We start from the raw sequence: 11,685 nt of genomic DNA, 5'->3' as shown, positions 1-11,685 counted from the left end.
GTGCCTACTAATCGGCGAGGAGAGGAGAGGACAAGGGAGGCCAGGGTTGGACTCTGCGCATGAAGGAAGAGCGAGCGAGCCAGGGAGCGCTCTCGACACGCGAGGGCAGGAGGCCGCTACGCCGGGTCTCCGGCTCCAAGAAAGGGGCACAAGGAGGCGGCGCGGGCCCCGCCCCCTCCCCTGGCGGGCGCGGGCGCGAGACGCTGCGCGGCGGCGGTGGCGGGCGCGAGCGGCAGCTGTCAGGCCACCGAGGTCCGAGCTGCTCTTGCTGCCCCACCGAGGACGAGGAGGCGGCAGGAGCGGTGACCGTGTCACTGAGGAACCGGACTGCCGGCACGCAGAGCTGACCTGCCTGGCACCCGCGGCCCCCGCCCCCCCACCATCTCTCTCCCATTGTATTGGGTAAGGTGCGGGTGCGTGGGCAGGGAGAGGGGCTAGCGACCAGTGGACGCGGGCGGCCGGGAGGTGGGGGGGCCTGTGGGAAGAGGGAGAAAGGGAGGTCTAGGTGATCCCCCGGGGCATCTGCACCTTGGGAAAGAGGCGTAGGCACTGCAGGGGTCGGAGTTGGGGGGGAAGGTGACGATGGAGGGGGGCGTTGCTGAGTAATTCGGAGCGGCTGGCAAAGCCCCGCAGATAGACGCAGGGCTCCGTGGGGAACGGGTGTGGCTCAGTGCGCATGCGCCACAGCTGCTCGTTCTGAGAGATGGGGATGAGGTGAGATGACCCGGGTCCGAGGTAGTTGGAACTGTGCGTAAAATCTCACTTTCTAGATCCCCAATGCCAACAGTGACCCTGTCGTAGAGATAACAGCATTCCCAGTCTCCTAAGGAAGATTCTTTCCCCTATACTCTGCTCTCTTAATGTCACCCAAACCTCACCTACCTGTCTCCTGGCAGTCTACTTGGGAAGAAGTGGCCTGGGGCAGGGCCAAATTGCTATCTAGTGTGCCTTCGGGCTCATAGCCCTAGAGCTGTTGTTGTGAGGAGTGAAAGGTTAGAGGTGAAATTCCACACTGAACCCTTCCGGTTGCATATAGGATATAAATATGGTCATAAATGTGGGAATAGTGTTTCAGTGGCATGACAGCTGTGGCATTTGGACTCAGAGTAGGAATGTAGCTGATAACTTGATTGCTCTACACAATGAATCCAGTGCGTCAGACGGCTTCCCCGCTACAGAACCCTCCCCCACCCCCACCAACAAGCATCAGGTTGTACTGGAAACAACCTACACCATTTAAGGTAGAGGGTCTCAAAGACGCAATCACTTCTTGTTTGTATTGATTTTTACATAAGTTAAAGAAAGCCCTGCCCAGTTCTCCAGTGCAATATTTTCCAAATACTGTGCCAGGAATCAACAGTGAGTTGGGTGGCCCAACCAGTGTGTCACTAAGATGGGCTTTCCCTGTAGCTTCAACCATGGCTCCTCCCCTGTGCAGATTACCACCACGGCCACTCTCATCCACTACCTAGCTCTCCCCTGCTGCTCTTCCCCTACCCCCAGCCCTACAGTACCACATCCCTGTCAACACATACTCCCAAACAAACTGCACAATGGATTTGAGCATCATTCCGCCCATGGCAACCAAACTGATGTTGCCAGTTTGCTTTTCTATTTCTCGTCTATCCATCATCACACTAAAATATTCTGTTTTCAAAGGTTCAACCTCTTTCTCGTCATTGTACTGCTTCTTTTCACACTCCCCCCCACACACACACACCCCTAAGCATCCCCAGCTAAATACAATAATTTTAATAAGCTGTGTGGGTGCAGGCACAGCAGATTCAAAAGGTTTCAAGTGTGTTGAAGAACAAAGAAAACTAGGGAGCATTGGTTATGTGAGTTTCTAATTTACCTTATTGTCTGAAACTTAGACTCTGGGGGGAAAAAGTGAATATACTATTCTTAGAAAATTCTTGTTAATTGTGGAGAGTGGGTAAGAAAGGGGAATTGCATCTCCGGGACATTTGAGTTATTCAAAGGCAGGTCTTTCTCTGAATAGGACCAAAATCAGATTAAACATTTTAGTCAAAATCCTAAGCTGATATGGGACCCATACAAGATGCATAAGGGATTTGACTTTCCCGTTAAATGTACTTAGGTTTATCAAAGAATTCCATTGCCTCCTTAATGCTATCTTCTTTTAAGGTTTGACTTTAATCTGGCATATTCTGGAGGAGGAAAAAATTTTGGTTTACTTTTATACTGTGCTAGTCCTTTTTGAGTATGTACTAAAGGATATCACACTTATTTTCAAATGACAATAATGATAATGATGGTTGGGATGCCAGCCTCCACTGAAAACATAATGTGGAGATAATTATACCGCTCTGACATTTGGTGGGGATAGAGAAATTTATATGTTTCTCTTAAAAATGGAGGGGCGGGGGAGGGAAACTAGAGCATTGCCACTGGCTTTCAACAGGTGAAATCCCTGGTAAGTCCCATCTAGAAAGTGATGCAGATAAGTCCGTAATTTCTGCTCTTTAGTCACAAATAAATAATAATATTTGGACATCTTACAGAACTGCAGATCTCTTGTACCTTGGCATCAATTCAGAGGCATTAGTTCTGAGCACCCACCTAAACAGTTAACTAATAAGTGAATATTATTCATTATCCATAGGAAGGATATGCTTGCTGCATGGATGGAGGGGCTTCAAAGACATACAAACAAGGGTTTTACCATCCAGGAATTTAAAATTTGGTTGTGTAGGAAAGACATACTTAGAAAAAAAAAAGGGGGGGGGTTAAACTAAATAAGGCAATATAATGATACCATTTCAACTGTAAATCATGAGATCTGAAGTTTATATGTTAATTCATAAATTCCTTGAGGGTAGGACCTTGCTTTAAAAATGTATGCATTTCCAACAGTGTCTACACCCAATGGGTGCTCAAGTAATGAAGCTTTGCAAAGTAGGTAGGGAGAAACCAGAGGCAGGGAGAGAAGAGCCAGGAAGTTTTCACAATAGATTAGATGCAAGGAGATGTGGGTCAAAGTGAGGATGGTAGCAGAGGACCGGGAAAGAATATTCCAAGGAAAAATCCACAGGATTTAGTGACTGAAGACAAGGAGACATGTCTAAACTGTATTCAATTCTACCTTCAGGAGACAAATGGGAGTTGGAGACAGTGGAGGAGAGCGGAGGGTTAGCTTAGTAAGGACAGAGCACACAATAGGCACTCATATGTTTTCTCAATCATCAGTAGCAGGATTGGACCAGAAGACCCTTAGGGTCCCCCTGACGCTAAGATTCTGTGGTGTATGCAGATACTCAAAATTGTTAGGGAACAAGGCCTTCTCAGATATTGAAGGAAGAGGAAAGGAAGAATTGTGATCTTCCTACTGGCAGGCCTTTTCTGAGGAGGGTTCATACTGAGTCACAAGGCCCCCAAAAGTGAATGACAGGAGGTGAAGGAGCAAGAGGAACAAAAATCTCAAACCCAAAATTTCAATACATGCTTACAAATTTTTGCAAACTTCCTAAGTTATTCATCCCCCCCACCTCGCCAAATCCTGTGAGTTAAGTAGGGCAGGTATTATCAGCTCTGTATTTGTATAGGAAGATATTGAAACAAAGCAAGATTAAATAACCTGCTCAAGTTCATAAAATAAATGAATGGCGTAGTAGTGATGAAGACCTTTGTCTCCTGATTGCTGCCAACCCAGTGCCCTTCACACAGAGCCACACTGCTTTTCCTCCCTTTTCCCTGGTATAGAACCTATGTACACAGAAGTTGTATGTGCAAATGACCAAATAGGGAATGCACAAGCAACTGCAGCATTATCTCAGATGGTTATTAATACTTCATCATTATTCCTGGAGTTGAGTATTTGGTTTCCACATTCACTCAGTCCTTGACCATCATTTGAGTTTATCCACAGCTGAGAAAGGAGAGTTAGTGAGTTGTTTAATCACGTAAACACCTGTTTGCTAGGAACTTGAGGAAGCTCATTTGGCACGGGCCCTTAATACTACCAGTACTGTTACCCAAGTTTGTACTTCCTCTGTTCCTTTTTTAAGTGAGCAGTCTGTAAAATTATCCTACAGACCCATAGAAAGGATAAAGAAGTGTGCTAATGCTTGTTTCATTTCCATTTAAAGAAATGTTTGTTACTTGAACTAGTTCCAAAGAAAGCAATTTGAGAGCAGGAAAAAAGAGGACAAAAATCAGTAATGGTAGAAAACTTGAAAATTTTTTAGAGTAGATATAGACCAAGAAGGAAGATAAAGCCTATCAATTTAGAAGACATTATTTAAATTCATAATTACTGATTTAGGTCTCTGATGAATTCCTTATTATATGCTTTATCTATATTTGAAAAAAATAACATGAGATGATTAGGCAATAGAGATTTCTAACACTCTTCTTTATTCTTAAAAAAAAATACTCAACAAATCTAAGAACTGTTTTTCTCTTTAGACCAGCACTCTTGATGCTGCTTAAATAACACTCTTGCCATAATTAACTATGTTAAGTGAATGTTGTGTTTGAATTTAATAAAGCCAGCTAAATACTAAAACCTGTGTTCAAGACATGATCAAAATTAATGAGTAAAAAAATTAGCCAAGAGAATATATTGTAAACAGGGAATCTCCAAACATTATTTCTTTTTTTTTTTTAAGATTTTATTTATTTATTTGACAGAGAGAGAGACAGCGAGAGCAGGAACACAAGCAGGGGGAGCGAGGGAAAGGGAGAAGCAGGCTCCCCGCTGAGTAGGGAGCCCGATGTGAGGCTCGATCCCAGGACTCTGGGATCATGACCTGAGCCGAAGGCAGATGCTTAACGACTGAGCCACCCAGGCGCCCCCAAACATTATTATTTCTTCTCTGATCTTATGGAATCAATTTCAGAGACAACCTCGAGGCAGATTGGTGAATGCATTAATAACTTTCTTGGAGATGGGAACATTGGTAGACATAAAGGGAAGGAGTTTCATCTCTGACTTAGGATTTCGACATGTCTTAGACTCCTCCTCTGTGCTTTCCCTTTCCTGAATATCATCTATTGTGACTATCATCTACTTCCTTTGATTTACCTTTACTTTGAATGAAGAGTTCAGTGGAGGGACAATATAAAACTCTAAAAGCCATATGAAGTACACTCATTAGGACAAGTTTAAAGTTTTTGCAATAATATTATTTTGTCCGTGTTAAGCATTTGTAGCATTTTGAACTCTTCAGTATATTTGTGAAAAGCATCCTCTATAGGTAAGTTGAGGTGGGTCTGTTTCTTTCCTGACTTGAGTATATTTATATATAGCCTTAACTTTGTTTTATTATACATTTTTAAAAATAACATTTCCCAATCCATTTTCTAGAACCCTAAAAAGAAAGAATAAAACAACAACAAGGAAAAGAAAAGACTAAAATTGTGGCAAAGACCCAACTGGGTAGGTATATATATTTTTTCATTTGATCTCTTAAAAAGGAATATTTAGAAAAATATATAATTATTACACATGCACCAACATAATACTAAGGACTAATGAGGCTTTTTAAAATTACATTTCAAATGTGTGTGCCTCCAGAAGCTCTTTTGCATGTGCTCTTTTGATTAGTAATTGGTTTTCATCTCTTTGGGTCTCTTGCATAAATAACACCCAGTTAACATCACCATTGTTTTGTTCCCACAGTGGACCTAGTGTGAAAGTACTTACCAAAATCTAGTACCGGTTAGTTGTTCAGTAAACGTTTGATCTTTTTATCGTAAGATGCATTCTAGATATTCCATGTACAGACATGTTGTGGAGGTACCAAGAAGGGTACTGCATTGTTTTTAGCACTTTAAAGTTTACAGTCTATTTTCATTGGTGCCATTATGGAATTAGAACCTAAATCTAAAAATTAATAAGCTATTCAAGATTTTCTTCCTAAATGATAGCTGTTACAATGATCCCAGTCAACAATCATCAATTTACATGTCATTGTTCCATGAAGAAAAGATTGTGGAAGATCCTTTATTTGTGAGGGTATCTGTATCAATGCAAGTATAATGAGGCAAATGCCTGAAGAAACTTGACCTTTATCTCTCTTCCAAGTTCTGGGGTCCAGTCTAATTGTAGCCCCAAACTCTACTGACATAATTAAAATTTCAGCTTCTACAGCTTTCTCTCCTCAATAATTCTTGGGTCTGTCATGGACAGGCTTCAAACTCCAAATCAATTTTGTACTATTTGCCTCTTGTTTGGAACTGTCAAACTGGAAACTCATAATATGGTTACACATCTGAGTGGTATTCCTGTTCTAGGCTCTCTCGCCTAGAACAGGGTCTGAACTGAACCAAATTATAGCACCATCTGCTAGTCCATTTACCCATGGCATTCAGCCATTTTCCTGGCACAGGCAGAAGACCTCAGAAAAACAAGACCTATTTTCCCTTGTATGCAAAAGGATTCTATTCCTTCTGCTGTACTACATAGTTAATGACCGTGAATCAAGAGAGGTTAAATGAGTAGGCCATATAATTCAGAGACATTTACTATGAAGTTGATTTCAGTTTCAGGTTTAACTGTTTTCCCTCCTACTTTTTCTTTTATTTTCAGGTTCTCTTGGTTATAAACTCCTCCCCAACTGGTGCTGCAACAATGAGTGGGAAATCCTTGCTCTTAAAGGTTATTCTATTGGGTGATGGTGGAGTTGGGAAAAGCTCGCTTATGAACCGTTATGTAACCAATAAGTTTGACTCCCAGGCTTTTCACACCATAGGGGTAGAGTTCTTAAATCGAGATCTGGAGGTAGATGGACGTTTTGTAACTCTCCAGATCTGGGACACTGCAGGGCAGGAGCGTTTCAAGAGCCTTAGGACACCCTTCTACAGGGGAGCAGACTGCTGCCTCTTGACCTTCAGCGTGGATGACCGGCAGAGCTTTGAGAACCTTGGTAACTGGCAGAAAGAATTCATCTACTATGCAGATGTGAAAGACCCTGAGCACTTCCCCTTTGTAGTTCTGGGTAACAAGGTAGACAAAGAGGATAGGCAAGTGACTACTGAGGAGGCACAAGCCTGGTGCATGGAGAATGGAGATTACCCTTATCTAGAAACAAGTGCCAAAGATGATACTAACGTGACAGTGGCCTTTGAAGAAGCTGTCAGGCAGGTGTTGGCCGTAGAGGAACAGCTGGAGCATTGCATGTTAGGTCACACTATTGACTTGAACAGTGGCTCCAAAGCAGGATCCTCATGCTGTTAAAAGCAGGAAGAAGCCTTTTAAAAGTGTGCCCCAAACTGTTCGGTCAATAGTGTCAGAATAACTGTGCCCCTCTGAGAGGGCACACACAAAAGGGTAAGAGAGAAGGTTGTGATTGTGTATCAGAGCCTTTCAAATGGAGGTTGTAGAGCGATTAAAAAAAAAAAAAAAAAAAAGCTTTATCAAGCCAAGTGTATTTTGCGTGATTTCTGCTCTTTCCTTCTTGTGTGTATCAGGACTTTTCAGAAAGCTTCAGTCCTGAGAGATTTAAATATTTTCAAATCACAGTTTAAACTTAGAACCCAGCAGCATGAAGGAGTTAAAGAGCTACAGCTATCCCTGAAAGTGTTCCATTAGTCAACTAACAAATGTCACCGTGGACTCTTGGCCATCAGTTTCTGACATTTCTGCCAAAGGAAGAAAAAATAAGACTCTGAGCTGTATTACAATAAAAAAATAATAATGCAAACAAGGATGTCCTAAGCTTCAATTATAAAGAGGTTGTGATAATTAGGTATATAACAGTACAGTGATGTACACTGCCATGTTTGAATCCTCCTATAAGATTTGCTCCCATTTGAGCTTTTCAAAAAATATCTCAGTAAGAGATACACTGATGACACTGGAAATTGATTATACTCTTCGTGTTTGAAGTAACAGGGTACTAGTGAATGGATTATGCTTAAATATGCCAACCACCCTTGCAAATAAATGGTTGGTCTGCTTTTACTTCGTAAGTCTACTTTTGCTGCATAGGGGTGTTGCTTCTCTGACAACCTCTTACCAATTTAGCAATGCTGCTTAGTATATGGCTTTGGATGCAGTGCTCTCTGCTCATAATTTTGAGGGTCCTTTGGCCCACTGCTCTGCTCTCAGAGAAACCTTCAGAAAAGATTGGGGGATAACGGGCTTTTCTCACAAGGTTCCTTAACTCAAATATTTATTATAGAAGGAACTAATATCTTGTATGTTGCACTGTATGTTCAGCTGGCCAAACTAGGACACTGAAAGTAACAAGAGAGCAGACTTTAACCCAGTGGTAGACTGAATTTCTCATAGAGTTGTCCAACAGTGGAATGGACTGCCTTAATAATGAACTCCCTTCCAATGAAAATATTCAAGAAGATACTAGATGACCATCTGTTAAAATACCATAAAAAAGAATTTCTGTCCTGGCTAGATATTTGGTTTAAGGTCCCTTCCAGCTCTAAGTTCTATGAATCTGCAAGGTACAAACTGTGTTTCAGTGTTGTGTTGTCATTAGATGTTTCTTAAGACAACAGCTAAGAGGGATTTTGGAGTCCCTTTGGAGAGGGACTTTTAAAATTCTCAAACTATTCTGGGATCAGCATTTAACAGCAACTACACAGCTCTTTCTTTGGCACCACAGCAGGAGAAATTCTTGAGCTCTGAGTAGTTATTATGTGCCCTGATATAAATATCCTAAAAATACCATATTAAAATACAAAAACGGTTTGTCAAATTTTGATTACCATGACTGCTAGCTATATACTGTATTACAAATATGCAGTCTAGTTCTTGTTGGTTGATCTATTTGTCCTGCAAAGCTTTTAATCTCTACTTTTAAAACATCTATATTAAAAAAAAATAGTGACCCAAGGTAGTGAGGGACAGTTAGAAGTGACCCCCCAAAAGAGATGGAGGCCGGGGAGGAAGCAGGAGCTTATAGCCTAGGGAATATAGCCTAGAACTCTCCATTGTAGCCACATATGGAATCAGCCTTACATGTGGGACCTTATGTGCTTTAAGAGCTCTGGGACTTTTTGACTAAATAGACAAGTGGAAGACGGTATCTCAACCCAGTCATACTCAATATTTCCCTTTTAAATAGAGTCCTTACCCCATTGTCAAAGTAATTTTGATGCCAGAAGTCGAAGCCAGAACTGGGACCCCACAGCTCTTAAGTATTGGTCCCTCTCCTGCCTATGCCTATAGCCAGCCACACTGGCTTCCAAGTTCTACGATTGTTTTGCTACCATCATGTTAGGGTGAAAATCTGTACATCAGAACTGTTAAATGCTAATTGTTTTTAAGTGCATGAGACCTGGGGCCTTCTCTTTCTACTTGCACTCTGCTTATAATAGTTTCTATTTGTAGATCTCAGGCTTACATAAAGACCTCCATCCACTCACAAAAGTACTTGTCACTATTAGAATGGCATGTGGTCATTTAAGTAAAAAAAAATTATGTGGGTATCCTATTCATAGACCTCCTGTCTAACCGAGGCAAGTGTTAATTTTATTGACAAGTCATCTGAAGCCCCTTTCCTCTTAGCCATACCAATTTTCTCCTGCCAAATCACTACACAATATCTTAATAAAAGCAGTTAACATTAAATGACAAAAACAGTGGCATTTTGGTGAGGAACACTCACTGGGGTGCTGACATAAGTTTGGGTAAGATTATAAAACACCAAAGGCTGAAATCTGTGGGTACCAGGAACTGTGCATATAGGCTTAGAAATTGTATACACTAGGATGTGCAGTGCAATATTTTCAGAAAGTTTTTTTTAACGAACACTGGATTTTTTTGAATAAGATATTTCTAATTGGAGCTTACTGTTTTTCAATAGTCCATTAAAACATCATAAAGAATATTTATTTAGTTTATTGTCATGTATTGGGCTAAATTCAAGGGGCCTCAGATTCCATATGTCTTCAGTGGATTGATGAATTTCAGGTTAATTTGTGCCTGCCTCAGCCATCTCTACTTTACCTTGAGGTATTCCATGATCCTCTCGTTGCAGGTGCTGCTAAAAACTCAAAATTGTGTATCAGATATTTTGTTTCAACTGTAAAAAAAAAAAATCCTCTGTGTTAAAGTGAATAAAAAGTGCATTTTGAATAACCAGTATACAGTGTTTGTGCTTCTTCTCTCCCTTTCTCTCTTTGAGCAACTGGTGGGAGTGACAGACGGTACTTACCAAACAAATCACTCTTCGAGACTGCACTGCATGTGGCCTCTGGATCATGTTTTCACCGTGGTACCCCAAGCAGCCACAACCTAATGATCAGAGAGATGGGTTCTACTGATTGGGAAACAAACTCAAAAGATTAAGGTGGGGCGGTTCCTTTTATTTTATGTGACTTTTTAATGCATGAAGAACACTGAGACTGGAAATTGGATCTTGACTCTCCACTTCTTCATTATAATTTATTTTTTTCTTTGTTAATATGTTTTATTAAAAATGTCTTTTTTATTATGTCAATCACCATACATTACATCATTAGTTTTTGATGTAGTGTTCCATGATTCATTGTTTGCCTATAACACCCAGTGCTCCATTCAGTACATGCCCTCTTTAATACCCATCAGCAGGCTAACCCATCCCCCACCTCCCTCCCCTCTAGAACCCTCAGTTTGTTTCTCAGAGTCCATAGTCTCTCATGGTTCATCTCCCCCTCTGATTTCCCCCCCTTATTTGTCCCTTCCTACTATCTTCTTTTTTTTTAACATATAATGTATTATTTGTTTACTTCTTCATTATAATTTAAAACAAATGTTAAACCATCACAAAATATAAACAGAGTATACATATTCCTTTTATCTTCCTGGCTGATATGCTGTCCAAATCTTAGGAAAACATGAAAATATGGGTGAAACAGATCAGAAAACAAAGGATGATTTTGTTAAATAACTCTGTTCTCTTACTTATCACATACTGGACTTTAAAGATACTTGCATTAGCATCAAATGGCTTGAATATCCATAGTGGTGACTTTTAAATGATGGGCACAGGTCTTTCTGCAGCATGTAACTTCATTACATTGATTTCATCTGTCACAGATTAAAACTTCTCCCATTCCTATACTTCTGTCTATCGGGACTCTAGGCAATTGAAACCACGGTGGTGGTGGGGGGACAGATTTTTTTTTTTTTTTTTGCCACATGTACTGTTTCCATCTTTGAGGATAATTATTTAACAAATTATCAGACCATGCTTCAAATACAGCCCCTGAAATCCTTTTGATTAGGCTATAATGATGCAGCTTTTAGACTATAGAGGATCAGAGATTTATAAGCCTCTTAAAAATGATTTGCTCATCCCAAACTGGTATTTTGAAAGCAGAAAACTAACTTTCTGTCGTTGCTGTTTTTCTGCTTGATTCATAATCCACTGGGAAATCTCCTTCTCTGGATGTCTTAAATAGTATAGCTCCTCATTTTTTGGAAATAGTTTAGCTATGATCCTTCCAGGAAGTGGAAGGTGTGGAATAGACGGGTTTCTCTTCAATTCTATAATTGAATTTTAAAACACACTGGAAAATCAAGGCAGCTATTTGAGTAAGGTCAGGATGGAAGTTGCGGTGGGCATCTCTACTTTCATTTAATTACCTGCAGTAGTTCTAATTGCAACAAATTTTTTTTTTTTTTTTTTTTTTTTTTTTTGCCTCAGTGATCCTGGTAAGTAAGCATTTCACTTTTTTTCTCTCCTTGCTATGGAGATATAGGATTCATTACAGTGG

At 40.7% G+C, this 11,685-nt stretch overlaps 1 protein-coding gene across 1 annotated transcript; it reads left to right on the top strand.

The window, feature by feature from the left end:
* Window positions 1–200: 200 nt before the first annotated feature.
* RAB9B (RAB9B, member RAS oncogene family) lies at window positions 201–10,005 on the top strand. Its single transcript, XM_045862898.3, has 3 exons — window positions 201–402; window positions 5,330–5,401; window positions 6,554–10,005. The coding sequence occupies exon 3, from the start codon at window positions 6,596–6,598 to the stop codon at window positions 7,199–7,201; it is 606 nt and encodes a 201-aa protein (XP_045718854.1). The 5' UTR covers window positions 201–402; window positions 5,330–5,401; window positions 6,554–6,595; the 3' UTR covers window positions 7,202–10,005.
* The last annotated feature ends 1,680 nt before the right edge of the window (window positions 10,006–11,685 follow it).

Source organism: Mirounga angustirostris, unplaced genomic scaffold (assembly GCF_029215605.1).
Source record: "Mirounga angustirostris isolate CCGP_5_RB_7025 unplaced genomic scaffold, mMirAng1.0.hap1 SCAF_11, whole genome shotgun sequence".
In the NCBI taxonomy this organism is placed as follows: domain Eukaryota; kingdom Metazoa; phylum Chordata; class Mammalia; order Carnivora; family Phocidae; genus Mirounga; species Mirounga angustirostris.
This window is presented reverse-complemented; position numbering and strand designations above follow the sequence as displayed.

Bases quoted from the DNA above. Each gene is read 5' to 3' on its own strand.
- RAB9B (XM_045862898.3), top strand. From the start codon at position 6,596: ATGAGTGGGAAATCCTTGCTCTTAAAGGTTATTCTATTGGGTGATGGT.